The sequence below is a fragment of the Macrotis lagotis genome, chromosome X (genome assembly GCF_037893015.1).
Source record: "Macrotis lagotis isolate mMagLag1 chromosome X, bilby.v1.9.chrom.fasta, whole genome shotgun sequence".
NCBI classification, from domain to species: domain Eukaryota; kingdom Metazoa; phylum Chordata; class Mammalia; order Peramelemorphia; family Peramelidae; genus Macrotis; species Macrotis lagotis.
In genome coordinates, this window is record NC_133666.1 from 543,153,361 (window position 1) to 543,174,520 (window position 21,160).

A 21,160-nucleotide genomic window follows, 5' to 3' on the forward strand; every position below is an offset into this window, starting at 1 on the left:
AATACTCCCCAACATCCCAAACACGTTTGCCTCTAAGCCCCTTTTCTTGAGACTATTGTCTGAAAAAGTGCCTGTGAAAAAGTAGCTGAGAAAGTGACAGACTTAGGATCCTCTGCTGGAAGCAGCTTAGAGCTGAGGAAGTAGTCGGGACATAGGAACCATGCCCCTGGAGACCCTGGACAAAGATGGGGGAGAAAGATGATCAGAGAGAACTTGCATATTTTAAATTATATATGTAATCCACCCCACTCCCCCTCCATCCCCAGGAGTACCAGGAAACTTTGCACAGGTTCTAGTGAGCCTTGACTCCAAACCCCATTTTACTACTAAGCAATATTCTCTATCCAAGCTAAGAGAAAATGATGCCACTAGTGTCAGGCTATTTCTCTAAGCATCTTTTCATTTATTGTTAGTGCTAACTCCTTGCTAACCATTTTTATCCTAAACTCCCTCTTTTAAATGATCTTGTCTTTGGTAGAAAAAGCATAAACAAGTGTATTTATCTTTGAGCAGACAAGACTGAAGAAAACAAAGTAAAAAATGTTTAGAACAGACTAGTATATAAATAAGAAGCAATATCTCCACCCATTTACAGAGGTGTACTCTGCTAAAAAATTCTGCACTTTCCCTCACAAATGGGGATAGCGACAGCCAGTTCACTCTCCCCAGACTGCTGATCTGCTTTCCCAAAGAACCTCCAAGGGCCTCTATTGATCCTATCTGTGGAACCACTTTCTCTGTTTTATCTTTCAATGAGTAACTCGGATTTTTGTTTGCTGAGTACCTGCTGCCATCTTCTGATCTTCTATATAATTACATTTGCTCTACTGTCCCATTTCTAAAGGGGAGACCCCCCCCCCCCTTCTTTAGGTTCTTGGTTCTTCTAGTCCAGACTTCAGTGTTATTTCAGTCTTTATACAGTAAGCCACACTTGTCCAAATTAGGGAGATTTTGAGTATTGATGCAGGATCTTTACTTAGTTTTGGAAACACTTGTGAAAGCAAATGGTACTAAGTCTTTGTTCTGCATTACAATAAGTAACTGGGATCCACATGCAATGTTGAGGAAGGGGAGATACTAGAATCTGTTTCAAATTCCATTCTGTTTTTAGGAGTTCTGTTTTTTTGTTTGTTTTTGCAAGGCAATTTTTTTTGTTCTTGCAAGACTTGCCCAGGGTCACACAACTAGATAATTGTCTTAGGTCAAATTTGAACTCAAGTCCTCCTGATTCTAGGGTCAGTGCTCTATCTACTGTGCCACTTAGTTGCCCCCATTTATTTCAACAAAATGTCTTCCTCAATATTACAAAATATTTGCTAAGGCTATTGAGACAGTATAAAGACTGATCTAGTGATGATATTCTAAGATATTCTAGATTATTATGCAAGGAAGTTTAAAAAATTATCCAAAGTATACCATACCTCTCTTTTCATGAGTTTCTGATACAAGAACATAATACTTATAGAAACTTGTAATTCAGCTTGTGGAAATTGAGTATAAAATGAAAATCTTCAATAAATCTTAGATTTATAGTGCTATTTAAAACTAATTCTTTATTAGCTATATTTTCCCATCTTATTACAAGAAACAGGAAAAAAAGAGATGGGACAAGATATAAAGTAAATGAAACATTTCAAATTTCTCAAATGATTTTTAATACCTTTATGGTTTAGGAAATACATAATTTCCCTGTGTCCACTGACTCAAATCTCAGTCCTTGAAGGTTTTACCACATATAAATCATAGACGTTAAGCTGGAAGGTATCTTAAAAGTCAGCTTAGAAATGAGGAAACAAATCCCAAGAATGACTTGTCCAAGAACATACAAGTAGTAACAGAGGTGGGAATTTAATCCTAGTCCACTGAAATGTAAACTTCTTGCCACTGTATCATAGTGGAGAATTGTCCTCACCCAGCAGTACCAACTCCCTGACTCTGGGAACAGAACTGACCTTATTCATTCTTTTAGGGAAAAAAGAATGTATTTTAAATATTTTTAAATGAAATTTGAAATAGATATTTTAAATTATTGTATTTCTACTTTATAAAAAAGTTTACTTTTAAAATTTCATTTTTTATACACTGAACATAGACAAAATTTTCTAATTTTTTTCTATTTTAGTTGTACTTAAAATGAGCAATAGGGAAATTAGAAATTCATTAATTAAAAAATTAACTATTACAAATATAGTACAACAAACTACTCATTAATGATCAAACATTCAAAATATTCACATGAATCTATGATCTCATTTCTGTGAGTATTTTACTCTTAACAATGCAGAACTACACATTTTTATGTTCACCTAATTTTTGTGACTTGTATCTATTTCCTCTTAAGTTTGACTCAGGAGATTCACACAACTTATTCATTTTCTCTTATCATTAGAACCCAAATGAAACACACATGAGTGATCATCCCTCATTTTTGCTACATGAGTAACTCATATTTTTCACTCATATTTAACATTTATTACATCCTTTATTTCTTTTTTTGGTAGTTTCCTTTAAAAATATAAAGCATTTCATTCTACTTATGCACATTAAGTAGCCCATTACCCTCTGAGAGAAAATGATTTTTGATTCTTTGGAGGCTATTATGTCTGACTGTCCTGCAGTCATTTAGCAATTTACATGCAATTTAGAATTTTCCTGAACTGAACAAAATTGAATATAGTTACATGATATATATATATATATATATATATATATATATATATATATATATATATAGTATACTGCTGTAACTGTGCCTGTAACATTATAATATTTAATCTGACCAATGTAAAAACTTTACCATGCTAGAAGAATTGTTTTCTTGTATTTTCGGTGTGTTATAAGAAATCATCAGTTCTTAAGCACCTAGGTGGCATCCTTGTTGAGTTGCTACAGCATTTTTAAAGTCCCTAATAAAATGTCTTTGGTATTCTATGGTTTATCTGCTTCTTGTTTTCCATATCATTAGCTTGAATAAGAATTAATAAACGTGTGAGGATTTTATCCCAATTAAATATATAAGATAAAACTCATTTCTTCTGTAAGTTTTAAATATATGGGTTGTAATGTATACATAAAAATTTGTTGATTGAAAGATATGTATTTATATTCATACAATTTTTTAAAAGTATAGCAGAAATGAATCTCATTCTATTTATGTAAATTCAACCAGAATCTTCTTTCATTATCAAAGTAATTGGTGTACTAACCTTCAAATCTCAAAAGTAGTCGTAGGGGGATAAAAAAACTATAGTAACATAGAAAATATAACACTTATATACTAAAAAGCCACAGAGTCCTCATAGAACATGAAAATCAATATGACAATGAAATTCTTCTGTTGTTGTAGGGTGTGTTCTTATATTAGCCCAATTAAATATTCTGGTATTATAACAGCAGGGTACATTCTATAACCCTAACTTTTCTGCAACAAAATGTAAGTGCAGAGTTGTTTTGTGTGTGTGTGTGTGTGTGTGTGTGTGTGTGTGTACACTCATTTTTTGAATGACCCTAACTGAAATGGTATATGTACCTCTATATTGATGTTAATTCTCCTTCTAAATCCAATGCCCTTAAAAAATAAAAAGTAAACATGAAAATTTGGGAAAGGGTTAATGTTTTGGACAGTAGATGGCAAACTAATACTTACATTTTCTGATTTCAGTGATCTTGGTGTGATACTTTGGCAAAAAGCAATCCAATAAAAACATCAATCTGGGCTCTCATTTTGAACTTTTATTCAACTCAACTTAAAAAAAAGGGTGACTAAAAATGAATATTTTTTGGTAGGAGGCCTACTGTACTTTATAATGGAAATTATTTTTTTCAATCTTTTAGAAGTACTTACATAAAATCACAAAATAATTTTATCAAAATCAAAATATATTATCCAGTATGTTAGTCATTTTTTGCATCCATGAACCAAGTAAGAGGAAAATAGATGTTTGTATCATGATAACAAAATCCCAGTTGCATGCAGAAATTCATTTTACTCAATAAAAAGGAATAAGGAGAGGGATTGTAAGATGGCAGGTAGATTAAAGGACAGATTAGTTCTAAGCAAAATAAGGAGGATAGATTACAAAGACAGTTTTATAAGTAAAGAAAAAGCAAAGCCAGAAACCAGTTATTGGAGAGAAGAGAGACAATGGAACAAAAGTAAACTGTACCAAAACTGTACCAAACCTATAAAGCACTGGAGCTGAATGTACTTTTGACTACCCTCTTTATACAAAGGGAATGTTGATACTAATATGGATCTAACTTTAGCATGATTATACAAGCATAGTTTACATTAAATTGCTTTCTGTAAGGGGAGAGGAAAGAGGGGGGAAAAAAAGTAAAGCTCAAAACCTAGGTAACAAAAATGGTTGTAAGTGGACCCAAGATTGTGGCATGGAAGCAGGAATTCAAAATGCTGTAAAGTTATGACTCTAATAAAATTCTAGAGGAGCAGGGCAGAAAGCCTGAGTGAAACAATTTTCCAGCCCAAGCCAACTTGGAAGAGCCACAAGAAAGGTCTATTCCACCAGGACTGGGTTGGGAAAGAGCTGCAATGCAACCCAGGCCACAGACCAAAACAAACCAACTCCAGCCCTCCAGGAACGGTACGCAGGGCACCTAGGTCCCTGTAGGCACCTGGTCCATGGCAGCAGGAACAGTTTCCAGATCTCTCAGCCCAGGGATCACCGAGGAAAACTTGGAAGGTCAGTGAGAAAACTCTGCCACACCAGAGTGAACTCAAGTCCAGGCCAGTGCCAACCTCAGGGCAGCCCCACATCAGAAACCTGTGGAGTCACCCAGCAGTTGATTCCAGAGTGCTCAGACCATTGTAAGGGGCTAATGAGACACTGCAGAGATCTCTCTGCTATCCCTGGTGCAGAACTCTGCTGCTTTGTTCTAGCTTAGATGCAGGACCCAGTCTGGACCCCCATACCACTATAGAGGAGCTGGGACCCTCCTCACAGCTCCAGGGCAGAGGGGGGAGTGCTTGTGGTCATCCACAAACCAGAGCACAGGAGAACAGTCAGAACCTTTCCTAAGACCTTGAAGGAATTAAGGTCCTTGGGGAGGTGTCCCAAAAGCACTCAAAAGCTTGGTAAGTGCATTAAAATCATAGGCTGGGGAAATGAGCAAACAAGAGAAGAAAAAAGAATCTGACCATAGACAATTACTTTGGTCCAATGGAGGACCAAAATACACATAGAAGATGACAATATAAAAATGTCTGTATCCAAATCTTCCAAGAAAAATCGGACTTGATCTCAGGCTATGGAAGAACTCAAAAAAGATTTTGAAAAGCAAGTAAGGGAGGTAAAGGAAAAATTGGGAAGAGAAATGAGAGAGATGCAGGAAAATCAAGAAAACCAAGTCAACAGCTTGATGAGGGAGACAAAAAAATGCCAAGGAAAATATGTAAAAAGCCAGTTTAGGCCTTTTTTTTTTTGTCTCACGTCTTTGGTAGTGGTGCCATGGGTCACCAGCAGCTGTACTGGAGCCACCCTCATAAATTTGGCCAGGGGTCTCAATCATGCCACATCTGTTCCAACCGCCATGGCCTGATCCGCAAATATGGCATGAACATGTGCTGCCAGTGCTTCCGACAGTATACGAAAGACATCGGCTTCATCAAGTTGGACTAAATCGTTTTTCTGGACCTCTGCTTCATTAATTACTCTTATCAGTGGCCACCATTGAATTTCAGTCTGTACGACTATTTGATCTACCCACCTGAAGATTGATTCTGTTGTGCCTGCTATGCTAATTTGTATATATAATTTAAAAAAGGTCATCTCAGTTATGACTAAGATTTAGTGTGAACTTGTTGACCCTTCAACGAATTATATGAAAATAAAAAATAAGATATTAATTATATCTACCCCTTAGTTTTTAATGCAATACAAACAAGTGAAGTATAGAAAAGGAATGTTCATTTCTGGTTCTGTTTCATGTGGTTTTTCCTCCTTTTCAGACCTGGAAGTTAGTCAGGACTTTTTACTATAATCATTTCCTGCTATTGCACCTAGTCCATTCCACTGGTCCATCACTCTTATTTCTTAGCCAATACCAGACAGTTTTGATGACTGATGCTTTATAATATAATTTTAGATCAGGTAGGGCTAAGCCCCCTTCTTTTGTACTTTTTTTCATTAAATCCCTGGAAATTCTTGAAAAAAAAAACCAGTTTAGGTCAAATGGAAAAAAGCAGTCCAAAAGTCAATGAGAATAATGCCTTAAAAAGCAGAAGTGACCAGCTGGAAAAGGAGATAAAAAAGGTCTCTGAAGAAAATAACTCAAGGGCAGAGCCAAGATGGCAACAAGAGAAGATCCTCTCTTAGGTGCTCTCTCTCTCTCTCTCTCTCAAAACTTAACTAAATTTTCAAGAGACAGAACCCACAGAGGGATCCAGTGAGGCAGTTCTCCAGCCCAAGGTAACCTGGAAAATAGGGGAAAGGTTCAGCTCCTCAGGGTTATAAGGGTGGCCTGCCAGAGTGAAGGAACTTCAGCCTACTGGAGGGAGCCACAGCTCACAGTAGCGGGGGCAGTTTCCTGACCTACACTTGGGGAGCACAGGGCACAACTTGGAAGATCAGCAAGTGCATGAAGCCCAGCCTTCAAGGTACTCAGTAGCAGCCCAGATCCAAGAAAGGGAAACAGGTGGAACCAGTAAGCAGGAATCCCCAGGCAACTCAACCTTGAGGACTCATTCACATAGGGGAGTAGAAAGACACTTCTGAAGTCTGTCCTCTGTCCCTGGAACAGGACTCTGGGGCTCTGACCACATTCAGATCCTGATCACAGTCTAGGCCCCCCATAGAACAGCAGGGCTCCCCCATCTCAGCCCCGTGGCAGAGTGGTGCACTTGTGGTCATTCACAGACCAGGAGGGAGGACAAGAGCTTCACACACTGAGATCATTGTATCATCAATAATACTCAAAAGCTCAGGGAGTATAGGCTGGGGAAATGAGTAAACAGTGAAAAAAAAAAGATGAACACCACTGAGAAATACTTTGTCTATGATTCCAAGAAGGATTAAAATACTCAATCAGAAGATGAGGAAGTACAAGCTCCTGCATCTAAAGACTCCAAGAAAAAAAAGAAATTGGGCTGAAGCTATGACAGAGCTCATAAAAGATTTTGAAAATCAAGTGAAGGAGATAGAAGAAAAATTAGGAAAATAAATGAGATGCAGGAAAAACATGAAAAAGAAGTCAGCAGGGGGGCGAAGCCAAAATGGCAACAAGAAGGGATCAAGTCTTAGGAGCTCTCTGATAAAATTCATCAGCTAAGGACTCTAACTAAACTTTCAAGAGACAGAACCCACAAAGGGACCCAGTGAGGCAGTTCTCCTACTCAAGGTAACCTGGAAAAGAGCAGAAAGGCTCTGCTCCCCGGGGTTGGAGGGGCGGCCCGCCAGAGGGGTGGCCCACCAGAGCCAAAGAACCTCAGCCTCCCGGAGGCAGCCCTAGGGCGCTGGGGGTCTCAGCTCACAGCAGCGGGGGAGTCTCCTGAGCTGCACCCTGAGGAGCACTGGACACAAAGTGGGGGAACAGCAGGGGACCTCTGCCAGAGTGAGCACGTGGAGCCCAACCCTCAGAGCACACAGAAAGCAGCATCTTCTTTCCCCAGCCCTGATCCAGGAAACAGAAGCAGGCTGAGTCTGTAAGCAGGAGCCCCCAGGGCATGAGCCCATTGAGCTGAGGGAGGGGAGTGAAGAGAGACTGCCTAGCTCTGTCCTCTGCCCCTGAAACAGGACTCTGGGGCTCTGACCACATTCAGATCCTGACCAAAGTCTAGGCAGCCCCATAGAACAGCACCCCCCCCACATCAGCCCCTTGGCAGAGGGGGGCGCTTATGGCCATTCACAGACCAGGAGGGAGGACAGAACCTCACACACTGAGACCCTTGTGGGAGTGTCCCAAAAGCTCAAAAAACACCCCAAACCAGGCCCAGGCTGGGAAAATGAGCAAGCAGAGAAACAAAAGGAAGACTATTGAGAAATATTTTGCAAATGAGCCCAAGAAGGACCAAAATACTCAGTCTGAAGATGAGGAAGCACAAGCTCCTGCATCTAAAGACTCCAAGAAAAAACAGAAATTGGGCTCAGGCTATGATAGAGCTCAAAAAAGACTTTGAAAATCAAATGAGGGAGTTAGAAGAAAAACTGGGAAAAGAAAGGAGAGAGATGCAGGAAAAACATGAAAATGAAGTCAGCAGCTTAGTCAAGGAAATCCAAAAAAATGCTGAAGAAAATAGCATGCTAAAAACCAGCTTAGGTCAAATGGATAGAACAGTTCAAAAAGTTATTGAGGAGAAGAATGCTTTAAAAAGCAAAATTGGCCAGATGGAAAAAGAGATAAGAAAACTCTCTGAGGAGAACAAATCCTTCAGACAAAGAATAGAATTCAGGGAGATTGATGAATTTAACAGAAATCAGGAATCAATACTTCAAAACCAAAAAAATGAAAAATTAGAAGAAAATGTGAAATATCTCATTGAAAAAACAACTGATATGGAAAACAGACTTAGAAAAGATAATTTGAAAATTATTGGAATACCTGAAAGTCATGATCAGGAAAAGAGCCTTGACATCATTTTCTTTTTTTAATTTATTTTTTATTCTCATTTTGTACAAATGTTTTTTTACATTAATAAAATATTCTTGTTTACAAGTAAACAAAATACCCCTCCTCCCCCATGAATATAGATAGACTTTCTTTCTTACTTCTTGTGAGGGGCTGGGACTGGAAGGCCTGCCCAGGACCACAGGGCCAGGTGGATTCTGGGCCTAAGGGGTGGTATCGGGGGCTCAGGGCTTCTTGGCCCCAGGACCAGGGATCTGTCTGCTGCGCCACTCAGCTACCCTACAGCAGAGTCATAGTGAAAGGAGAGAGAAAATAGAGTACATGGTAGTGGAGAAATAAGAAAGGAGGGAGTTGCTATCAGCAATGGCAATGTTGGAAAAATATGGAAGTAACTATTGTGATGGACTTATCATAAAGAATGTGATCCACTCACGACAGAGTTGATGGTGTTGGAACAAAGACTGAAGCACATTTTTTGTTATTATTATTTGGGGGAGGGTGCAGGGCAAGTGGGGCTGGGTGGCCTGCCTGGGGCTACATAGCAGGGTGATCTTTGGATGTCTGGGGCCGGATTTGGACCCAGGTGCTCCTGGCTCAAGGACCAATGCTCTGTCTGCCACCCAGCCACCCCTACTATTATTACAATTTTATTTTATTTTGGGTCTTTTTTTTTCTTCTTTTTGGTTTTTGCAAGGCAGTGGGGATCGGGTGACTTGCATGTCACATGGCTGGGTGATTATTGGGTTTACAAGGCTGGATGTGGATTCGGGTGCTCGTGGCTCCAGGGCTGGTGCTTGGTCCATTGCGCCACCTGGCCATACCTACAATTATTATATATTTTTTTTAATTTTAATTTTTTTTCTCTCCCCTTTACTTTTTCACCCAAGCAAGTCTATCTATATTCAAGGGGGAGGGGTATTTTGTTTACTTGTAAACAAGTATATTTTATTAATGTAAAAAAAATTTGTACAAAATGAGAATAAAAAAATAAATTAAAAAAAAACCAGCTTAGGTCAAATGGATAAACCAGTTCAAAAAGTTATTGAGGAGAAGAATGCTTTAAAAAGCAGAATTGGCCTGATGTAAAAAGAGATAAGAAAGCTCTCTGAATAAAACAAATCCTTCAGATCTAGAATAGAGCTGAAGGAAGCTGCTGATTTTATGAGAAGTCAGGTCATAATACTTCAAAACCAAAAGAATGAAAAATTAGAGGAAATTGTGAAACATCTCATTGAGAAAACAACTGATCTGGAAAACAGATTGAGGAAAGATAATTTAAAAATTATTGAAATATCTGAAAGTCATGATCAGGAAAAGAGCCTACACATCATTTTTAAAGAATTCCTACAGGAAAATTTCCCAGATATCCTATAAGCAGAGGGCAAAATAGAAATTGAGAGAATCCACCAATCTCCCCTGGAAAGAGATCCAAAAATAAACAACCTTCAGGAACATTATAGCCAAGTTCCAGAACTTCTGAGTCAAAGAGAAAATATTAAAAGCAGCCAGAAGGACAAAATTCAAATATCATGGAGCTGCAGTCAGAATCACACAGGACTTAGCAGCAACTACATTAGAAGCTTATAGGGCTTGGAATATAATACTCAAGAAGACAAAAGAGCTCAGAATACAAGTGAGAATCAACTACCCAGAAAAACTGAACATCCTCTTCCAGGGAAAAAGATGGACTTTCAATGAACCAGGGGAATTTCAAATGTTCCTGTTGGAATGGCCAGAGTTGAACAAAAAGTTATCTTCAGGTACAGGACTCAGGTGAAGCATAGAGAGTGGAGGAGAAGGGTAAAATATGGTGGACTTAATGATGATGAGCTACATGTATTCTGGCATAGAAAAATGATACTGGTAATATTCATAGGAAACTTCTCATTTAATAGAGCAGGTAGAAGGAGCTTTTATGGATGAAGCACAGGAGAGATCTGAGTTTGAAGATATAATATATTGGCCAATCTGGGAGCAGCTAGTGGCCTCACGTCCCGGGGACCCCTCCGCATCCTCACCAGCCACCTTGCTTCCAGCCCAGATTCACCCCAAAATGGGAACTTCTGTCAAGTATCAGCTGATTTTGAATGTCCTAAAGAAAGACCAGGTCCCCCCATAACAAGATCACTGTTGTGGGGGTTGGTGCCATTGGCATGGCATGTGCCATCAGTATCTTGATGAAGGACTTGGCTGATGAACTTGCCTTAGTTGATGTCATAGAAGATAAGCTAAAGGAAAAGATGATGGATCTCCAAAATGGCAGCCTTTTCCTCAAAACATCAAAGATTGTTTCTGGCAAAGACTACAGTGTAACTGAAAACTGAAAACTGGTTGTTGTTACTGCTAGGGCATGTCAACAGGAGGGAGAAAGTCGTCTTAACTTGGTCCAGCGAAATGTGAATATTTTTAAATTCATCATTCCCAATATTGTTAAATACAGCCCTAATTGCAAGCTGCTTATTGTTTCCAACCCAGTGGATATTTTGACATATGTGGCCTGGAAGCTGAGTGGCTTTCCTAAAAATCATGTTATTGGAAGTGGTTGCAATCTGGATTCTGCCCGTTTCTGTTACCTAATGGGGGAGAGACTTGGTATCCATTCTTCAAGTTGTCATGGATGGATTCTTGGGGAACATGGAGACTCCAGTGTGCCTGTGTGGAGTGGTGTGAATGTTGCTAGTGTATCTCTAAAGAATATTTATCCTGCTTTGGGAACTGATAGTGATTCAGAAAATTGGAAGCAAGTTCACAAACAAGTGTTTGACAGTGCTTATGAAGTCATCAAGCTGAAGGGCTACATTTCTTGGGCTATTGGCTTGTCTGTGGCAGATCTGGCAGACAGCATTATGAAAAATCTTAGGAGAGTGCATCCAATTTCCACCATTATTAAGGGTCTATATGGCATTAATGAAGATGTCTTCCTTAGTGTCCCTTGTGTCTTGGGGCAGAATGGTATTTCTGATGTGGTGATGGTGAGGCCTGTTTAAAGAAGAGTGCAGAAAATCTTTGGGGAATCCAGAAGGAGCTGCAATTTTAAAACTTTAAATGTGCTTCCATTTTACTGTCTTGAGAACATGACAGTGATTAAGGGATTGTGTATGACGTGCTATGGTCAAATACTTCTTCTGATTTAATAATTGAACACCAGAAATGTAAAACTTAAGAACACACTCTAGACTCTAGACTCTTCCTAAAGTTAGAAATGGGGAATACAATGTGACTGTTTGTTAAACCCTGTTATTTGCACAGTGATGCTGGATCAGACTTGTACAGTCATAAACATAGTTACTGTCAAGCAGAACCACAGGTTATGTCACTGCCTATTTTGTAGGTGCTAGTTTCCCAAAGGTCCATAACATTCTTGGACACAACACCATACATACTAATAAAGTAGCAGTACTTTATTGATACATTTTATCCTTCCCTCCATTAGAGCTCTTTAGCATGGCCCCATGAATCACCTTTCTAGAGGACCTGATTTTGTCTACTTATATATACTATTTCAATAGTTGTAAATTTCAATATTATATAAAGATCTATATATGTACAATGATGCAACCAATTCAACAAGTGTCATACTAACCCAAATACTGAATAAACAACAAAATAACTGAAAAAAAAGAAGATATAATATATTGTAAAAATAGAGTCAATGGCTAAAAGGGAAATGTAATTGGAGTAAGAGAAAGGACAAAATAGGTTAAGATATTTCATATAATAAGTTTTTTTTATTACAATGAACTATTGCAATGATATGGAAGGTGGGAAGCTGAGGGAGAATGAGGGAACCTTCACTCTCATCAGAGGTGGCTCAGAGAGGAAACAGCATATATACTCAGTGGGGTATAGACATCTAGAATGAGAAAAAGGGGGACAGGGGGAATGGGTGGATGTGAGTGATGGAGGAGGGGGTGGACCATGGGCGAGAGTGATCAAATATAACGCATTTTCTTTTTTACTTCTTGCAAGAGGCTGGGATTGGATGGCTTGTCTGCGACCACAGGGCCAGGTGGTTGCTGGGCCTTAGGGGTGGTGGGCTTAGGGCCTCTTGGCCTCAGGGCCAGTGATTAGTCTGTTGTGCCACTCAGCTATCCTACAGCACATTTAAGAAGAGGTACAGAGTGAAAAGAGAGAGAAAAATACAGTGTATGGTAGTGGGGAAGTATGAATGGAGGGAGTTGCAATCAGCAATGGCAACAGCGGAAAATTATGGAAGTAGCTTTTGTGATGGGCTTATCCTAAAGAATGTGATCCACCCACAACAGAGGGTGGTGTTGGAACACAGAATGAAGCACATTTATTATTATTATTGTTGTTGTTTTTGTTTGGGGGGAGGGGGTTGTGGGGAGGATGGAGTTAGGTGGCTTGCCCGGGGTCATATAGCTGGGTGATTGGTGGTAACTGAGGTCAGATTTGGATCTGGGTGCTCCTGACTCCGGGGCCAGTGCTCTGTCCACTGTGCCATCTGGCCGCCCCTACTATAATAATAATAATAATAATAATAATAATAATTATTATTATTATTATTATTATTATTATTATTGTTGTTGTTGTTGTTGTTGTTGTTACTATTATTATTATCACTTTATTTTATTTTGTTTTTTGTTTTTTAGTTTTTTTCAGGGTAGTGGGGTTGGGTGGCTTGCTTAGATTAGCTCAGCTGGGTGATAGTTATGTGTTTGGGGCCAGATTTGGGCTCAGGTGCTCCTGACTCCAGGGCAGGTGCTCTGTCCAATGTGCCACTTGACTGCCCCTATTATTATTTTTTTATTTTTATTTTTTCCTCTATATTTTGGGGGGGGAGGGGATATTAGGTTTACTCTTAAACAAGAATATTTTTAATGTATAAAAAAACATCATTTATACAAAAATCAAATAAATATAAATAAAAAATATTTAAAAAGAATCAAAGAAGAGAAAGGTTGTGAAAGGAAAATAACTCCTTCAAATGCAAAATGGAGCTAAAGGAAGCTGATGACATTGTGTGGAATCAAACAGCAAAACAAAACCAAAAGAATGAAAAACTAGAAGAAAATGTGAAATATCTCATTGAAAAAACAACTGATCTGGGAAAACAGATCCAAGAGAGCTAATTTAGAAATTATTAGGCTACCTGAAAGGCATGACCAGGCAAAGAGCCTAGACTTCAACTGCCTGAGATCCTAGAAGAAGAGGGTAAAATGGAAATTGAAGGAACCCACCAATCACCTCCAGAAAGAGATCCCAAAATAAAAACCTATGTCAAAGAGAAAATACTTCAAGCAGTCAGAAAAAAATAACAATCATGGCTCTACAGTCAGGATTACACAGGATTTAGTAGTTTCTACATTAAGGGCTCATGGGGCTTTCTGGAAGGCAAAAGAGCTAGGAATGCTACTGAGAATCAACTAGTAGCAAAACTGAACATCCTCTTCTAGGGGAAAAGATGAACATTCAATGAAACAGGATTTTCAAACTTTCCTGCTGAGATGATTAGACCTGAACAGAAAATTTGATCTTCCAAGTACAGGATTCAGGTGAAGCATAGAGAGGATGGGAAGGGCAAATTATGAAGGATTTAATGATGTTGAACTGCATGTGTCCCTGCATGGGATGAAGTTACTGATAACTCATTTGAACATTCTCATTTATTAGAGCAGTTAGAAGAAGCATATGAAGACAAGGCACAGGATAGAGCTGAATACAAAGGTATAAAAAAGAGGGAGTCAATGGATGAAAAAAGGAATGTAATGGGAAAAAGGGAAAGGAGAGGTAGAATGGGCTAAGATATTTCATGTAGAAGAGTAGAGAAAAGCTTGTGCAATATAGAGAAAGGAGGGATGAGCCTTCTTTCTCATTGGAAGTGATTCAGAGAGGAAATAACATACACACTCAAATAGGGTATAGAAATATATCTTACCCTAGAGGAAAAAGGAAAGGGATGGGAGAAGGGGGACAGGGTGAGGGGAGGAGGATGTAAATGATTTTTTGAAAGAGAAGGAAGATCATGGGAGAGGATAGATACAATGCACTTTTGAGAAAGTACAGGATGAAAGGAGAGAGAGAAGATAATACAGGGGAGTGGGGAGGAATACAGTGGGGGAGAATACAGTTAACAATAGCAACTTGGGAAAAATATAGAAGCAACTTCTCTGATGGAATTATAATAAAGAATGCAACCCATTCCAGAGACAGAATCAATATCTGAACACAGACTGGAGTATATTTTTCCCTCTCACTTAATTTTTCTCTAGCATTTTGGGGGTTTATCATTTTGGAGGGAGGGGATTATGTTTCACAACAAGGTTATTGTAGTGTGAAAATAAGTCATGAACAAGGAAACTACTATAGCATGCAGTTGGAAAAATAAAATATTTTAAAAGGATTGATAAAGAGAAGTATAAGAGAATATAATGGGATGAATGACTAATGATCATAATTGTGAATGTAAATAGGATGAAACCATAAAACAAAGAGATAATGGATTGAATGAAAACAAAATCCAACAAGAATCTGGTTACAACAAATATAACTGGAACAAAGATTCACACAAAAGTTAAAAACAGGAGTTGGACATAATTCCAAATTGCTCTCCAGAAGGGTTGGATGAGTTCACAGTTCCACCAACAATGTATTAGCATCCCAGATCTCCCACATCCTTTCCAACAATGATCATTATCCTTTCTGGTCATATTGGTCAGTCTGAGAGTTGTGAGGTGGTACCTCAGAGATGTTTTAATTTGATTTACAATAATTTTTCATTTGACTATGGATTGCTTTGATTTCCTCATCTGTAAATTGCCTCTGTAAATCCTTTGACCATTTGTCAACTGGGGAATGGCTTGTCTTATTTTTAAAAAAAATTGACTCAGTTCTCTGGATATTTTAGAGATGAGTCCTTTGTCAGAAACATTAGTCATAAAAATTGTTCCCCAATTTACTACATTTCTTTTGATCTTGGTTACAGTGGTTTTTGTCTATGCAAAACCTTTTTAATTTAATATAATCAAAATTGTCTAGTTCATTTTTAATGATGTTCTTCATCTCTTCCTTACTCATAATCTGCTTCCCTTCCCATAGATCTGACAGGTAAACTATTCCTTGATCTTCTAGTTTGCTTATAATATTGGGTTTTTTATGTCTAAATCCTGTATCCATTTTGATCTTATTTTGGTATAGGGTGTGTGGTGTTAGTTTAATCCAAGGTTCTTCCATACTAACCTCTAATTTTCCCAAGTTTTTACTGAAAAGGGAGGTTTCATCCCAATAGCTTGACTCTTTCGGTTTATCAAACAGCAAATTACTATAATCATTTCCTGCTTTTGCACCTAGTCTATTCCACTGGTCCACCATTCTATTTCTTAGTCAATTCCAGACAGTTTTGATGACTGATGCTTTATAATATAATTTTAGAACTGGTAGGACTAAGCCACCTTCTTTTGCACTTTTTTTCATTGAATGCCTAGAGATTCTCGACTTTTTATTTTTCCATATGATTTTACTTACAATTTTTTGTAACACATTAAAGTAATTTTTTTGAATTTTGATTGGTAGGGCACTAAACAAGCAGTTTAATTTTGGTAGAACTGTCATTTTTATTATATCTGCTTGGCCTATCCATGAGCAGTTGATATTTACCCGGTTATTTAAGTCTGATTTTATTTGGGTGAGAAGTGTTTTTTAATTGTTTTCAAAAAGTTTCCAAGTCTGCCTTGACAGGTAGACTCCTAGGTATTTTATATTGTCTGAAATTATTTTGAATGGGATTTCTCTTTCTAGCTCTTTCTGCTGCATCTTGTTAGTCATATATAGACATGTTGAGGATTTATGAGAGTTTATTTTATATCCTGCTACTTTGCAAAAGTTGCTAATTATTTCTAATAGTTTTTAAGATGATTTTTTGGGATTCTCTAGGTATACCATCATGTTATCTGCAAAGAATGGGAATTTTGTCTCTTTCTTCTCTATTCTAATTCCTTCAATTTTTCTTCTCTTATTGCTGAAGCTAACATTTCTAATATGATACTGAATAGTAGTGGTGATAGTGGGCATCCTTGTTTCACCCCTGATCTTATTAGGAATGCCTCTAGCTTATCCTCATTGCATATAATACTTGTTGATGGTTTCAAATTGATACTGTATATTATTCTAAGGAATAATCCATTTATTCCTACACTCTCTCTAGTATTTTTAGTTGGAATCGGTGCTGTATTTTGTCAAAAGTTTTATCAGCACCTATTGATATAATCATATGATTTATGATAGGTTTGTTATTGATATAATTAATTATACTGACTGTTTTCCTAATATTGAACCAACCTTGCATTCCTGAGATGAATCCTACTTGGTCATAATGTATTATCCTAGTGACAACCTGTTGTAGTCATTTTGCTAAGATTCTATTTAAGATTTTTTCATCTATATTCATCAGGGAGATAGGTCTATAATTTTCTTTTTCTGTTTTAACTCTTCCTGGTTTAGGTATCAGCATCATTTTGGTGTCATAGAAAGAGTCAGGCAGTGTTCCTCTTCACCTATTTTTCCAGTTTATGAAGAATTGGAACCAGTTGTTCCTCAAATGTTTGATAGAATTCATTTGTGAATCCATCTGGCCCTGGAGATTTTTTCATAGGGAGTTCAATAATGACTTGTTGAATTTCTTTTTCTGAGATAGGGTTATTTAGGTATTTAATTTCCTCTTCATTTAACCTGGACAACTTATTTTTTTACCCATTTTTTACCCATTTGTTTACCCATTTCACTTAGATTATCAAATTTATTGATATAGAATTGGGCAAAATAATTCTGAATCATTACTTTAATTTCCTCCTCATTGGTGCTGAATTCACCTTTTTCATTTATGATACTAGCAATTTGGTTTTCTTCTTTCTTTTTTTAATCAAATTGACCAGAGGTTTACCAATTTGATCTTTTCATAAAACCAACTCTTGTTTTTTTTTAAATTTATTAGTTCAATAGTTTTCTTGGCTTTTGATTTTATTAATTTCTCCCTTAATTTTAGAATTTCTAATTTGGTATTTAACTGGGGGAGGGTTTTAATTTTGTTATTTCTCTAATTTTTAGTTACTATATAATTAATTGATTTACTCTTTCTCTAATTTATTCATATAAGCATTTAAAGATATATCCCCTGATAGTCACCTTGAGTGTATCCAATAGGTTTTGGTATGTTGTTTCATTATTGTCATTATCTAGGATAAAATAATTCTTTCTATAATTTGTTGTTTGATCCACTCATTCTTTAAAATGAGGTTATTCAGTTTCCAATTAGTTTTGGTTCTATATCTCCCTGGCCCAATATTGCATATGATTTTTATAGCATTATGATCTGAGAAAGATGTGTTCACTATTTCTGCATTTCTGCAATTGATTATTAGGTTTTTATGCCCTAGAACATGATTAAGTTTTGTGTAAGTGCCATGTACTGCAGAAAAAAGGTATATTCCTTTCTATCCCCATTCAGTTTCCTCCATAAGTCTATCATGTCTAGGTTTTCTAATAAATAGATTTATTTACCTTCTTAACTTCCTTCTTGTTTATTTTATAGTTAGATTTATCTGAGAGTGGGAGGTTCAGGTCTCCCACTAGTAGAGTTTTGCTGTCTATGTCTTCCTGTAACTCCTTCAACTTCTCCACTAAGAATTCGGATGCTATACCATTGAGTGCATACATATTTAATATTGAAATTATTTTATTGTCTATGGTACCTTTTAGGAGGATATAATTTCCTTCCTTATATCTTTTAATGCTATCTAATTTTGCAGTTGCTTTGTCTGAGATAAGGATTGCTACCCCTTCTTTTTTCACTTCAGCTGAAGCAAAATATATTTTGCTCCAACCTTTTACCTTTACTCTAAATGTATGTCTCTGCTTCAGATTAGTTTCTTGTAAGCAGCATATTGTAGGATTCTGGTTTTTAATCCACTCTGCTATTCACTTTCATTTTAAGGGAGAGTTCATCCCATTCACATTCAAAGTTATAATTGCAATTGACCTGGGAAAACAGATCCAGGGGAGTTAATTTAAGATGCTCAATAACCTGGCCTCCTTCTGACCTTTTACATTTTCTTATACTGTAATCCACATATTTATCATCTGGCCTCCTTGTATAAGACCTTCCATCTCTCAATTATATTTATGTACCCAATGCCTATAATTATCTCCCTCCTCATATTCACCTCCTGGCTTTCTTTAGGACTTAACTGTGGTATATGTATGTGATGGAACATTATTGTTCTATTGGAAATGAGGAAGGATGGGAATTCAGGGAAACCTGGAAGGATCTGCATGAACTGATGCTGAGCAAGATAAGTAGAACCAGAAGAACATTCTACACCCTAACAGCAACATGGGAGTGATGGTCAACCTTAATGAACTTGCTCATACCAACAGGACAACAATCAGGCACAATTTTGGGATATGTGCAATGGAGAATGTCATCTGTATCCTGAGAAAGAATTGTGGAGTTTGAAAAAAGACTAAAGACTATTACCTTTAATTTTAAAGAAAATTTTGTCTTATTATGTAACTCTGCTATATCTCATACTGTATGTTTCTTCCTTAAGATATGATTTCTCTCTCATCACATTCAACTGCGAGATATACATATATATATATATATATGTATATATATATATACATATATATATATATATATGTAAAGACTAACAAACTGCCTTCTGTCAGGGGTGGGGGGAGAAAGCAAGATTGGGGGGGGAAATTGTAAAATTCAAAATAAATAAAAGCTTTCTAAAATTAAAAAAAAATAGGAGCTGGAATGAAATCTATTAGGTTTCTTTCAGCTGAAGCAAAAAACATGGGGCCCAGAAATCTCTTGGGACATGCATTAAAATGGTAAAATATAAAAAGGACAACTTTTCCTTACCTTTCTCTTCCACAGAGGCTTAAGGACATTTACAAGTTCAACACTGAAAAAATAAGTGGCTGCTCAGCAGACAACCCAATATATCTGGTTTGTTATTTTTATATGTTCATTTGTATGTGTGCCTACATATATGCATGCATTTATAGGTTAAGGAGAACCAGAAAAAGATTCTTGCAAAAATTAGGATTTTAGTTAAGTCCTTAAGGAAGCCAGAAGGTGAATATGAAGAGGGAGAGAATTATAGGAATTGGGTACATAAATATAATTGAGAGATGGAAGGTCTTATACAAGGAATAAGTAGGCCAGAGTACCTAGATCATAAATGTTATGTGGATTAAGTTATAAGAAAATTTAAAAGGTCAAAAGGGGGCCAGGTTATTGAGCATCTTTAAAGTCAAATGGAGGATTTTGATATTTGATCCTGGGGATGAGCACTCCTTGACCATTCCCAAAGAGAAGTCTCTGTAGTCCAGCTATCAGCCTCAACTTATTATAACCACTTAATACTCTCATACTGGAACCTGGGATTCTGACCGTGAAAGCTGCCCCCCCACCCCGGCTTGAATAGTTGAGTTCTCATCTATAAGACCCTGTGCCCCTTTTCTAGCTCCTCCATGCTTCAAGACAGGATATGTCCAGAATTCTAAAATTTGTATCTCCATAGTTTGACAAAGATCTGGCAAACAGAACATTTCAAAGTCTTCATAATTCACATAACTATGTAGTTCCCTCAAAGCTAAGAACAAAAACATCTTGATATGTGAGAGCCTTGGGTTAAATGGAACAAGAGGAAATTCAATAAGGAGAAGTGTAAAGTCTTGTACTTTATCAACTCCACCAATATGAGATGGGGGAGGCAGCCTTTGAAAAAGAATCTGGGGTTTCCAAGGATTACAAATTCCATATGAGACATCATTGTGATGTGTGTGTGTGTGTGTGTGTGTGTGTGTGTGTGTGTGTGTGTGTGTGACTGGCACATGCTACCTCCTATTTCTCCAAGATTTCTTGATGCTTTAGCTAGGTCACCTTGCTTAGCTCCATGACTGGTAGTTGGTGGGGATGATGGCTCACCCTTTCTCCACATAAGCTTCGCCTCTGCATGAGACTATCCTCCATAAAATTACTAGAATATCATTATTTTAGGATCTAACGTCCACCATAGCAGGTTACTTATCATTGCTAGTTCTTTATCATTATTCCATTTTCTTCCAGGAAAGACTTAATGGGGATAGGATAGTACTCCGGGATTTAGAATGTTGTTCAGTTTGTTTTCAGTTACATCAAGTTCTTCATGATCCCATTTGGAGCTTTATTTCTTTTTTCCTTATTTTTTATTTTCCAATTACAGGCAAAAATAGTTTTCAACATTCATCCTTTTGTAAGCTTCTGAGTTCCACATTTTTAAGGGGTGGGTTTTTGGCAAGGCAAATGTGGTTAAGTGACTTACCCAAGGCCACACAGCTAGGTAATTAAGTGTCTGAGGTCAAATTCAAATTCAGGTACTCCTGACTCCAGGGCTGGTGCTCTATCCACTGCACCATCTAGCTGCCCTAAGTTCCACATTTTTCAACCAACCTCCCTTCCCAAACCCCTTCCCATGGCAGCGAACAAACTGATATAGGTTGTAAACATGTAAAATCATGTTTGACATATTCCTATATTATTCAAGCTCTGAAAGAAGAGGCAGAATTA

General features: G+C 37.4%; 1 protein-coding gene, 1 long non-coding RNA gene and 1 pseudogene across 3 annotated transcripts in view; all 3 read left to right on the forward strand.

Annotated features, from left to right (window-relative positions):
• Positions 1 to 4,697: 4,697 nt before the first annotated feature.
• LOC141502173 (small ribosomal subunit protein uS14-like) lies at positions 4,698 to 5,776 on the forward strand. Its single transcript, XM_074206785.1, has one exon. It carries the CDS (start codon positions 5,469 to 5,471, stop codon positions 5,637 to 5,639), a length of 171 nt encoding a protein of 56 aa, XP_074062886.1. The 5' UTR covers positions 4,698 to 5,468; the 3' UTR covers positions 5,640 to 5,776.
• A 4,096-nt stretch (positions 5,777 to 9,872) lies between these two features.
• On the forward strand, positions 9,873 to 12,195 carry LOC141502174 (L-lactate dehydrogenase A chain pseudogene; annotated as a pseudogene).
• Positions 12,196 to 13,970: 1,775 nt separating this feature from the next.
• Positions 13,971 to 21,160, forward strand: part of LOC141497356 (uncharacterized) — a 38,311-nt gene continuing 31,121 nt past the window's right edge. Inside the window, exon 1 of one of the 2 annotated variants that reach the window (XR_012471305.1) lies at positions 13,971 to 14,271. This is a non-coding gene — a long non-coding RNA (uncharacterized LOC141497356). Of the gene's footprint in view, positions 14,272 to 19,417; positions 19,556 to 21,160 lie in introns of those variants that run through there. The other variant, XR_012471304.1, reaches the window with a different exon arrangement.

What these genes read in the sequence shown, in the direction of transcription:
- LOC141502173 (XM_074206785.1), top strand. Translation starts at nt 5,469, where the DNA reads ATGGGTCACCAGCAGCTGTACTGGAGCCACCCTCATAAATTTGGCCAG.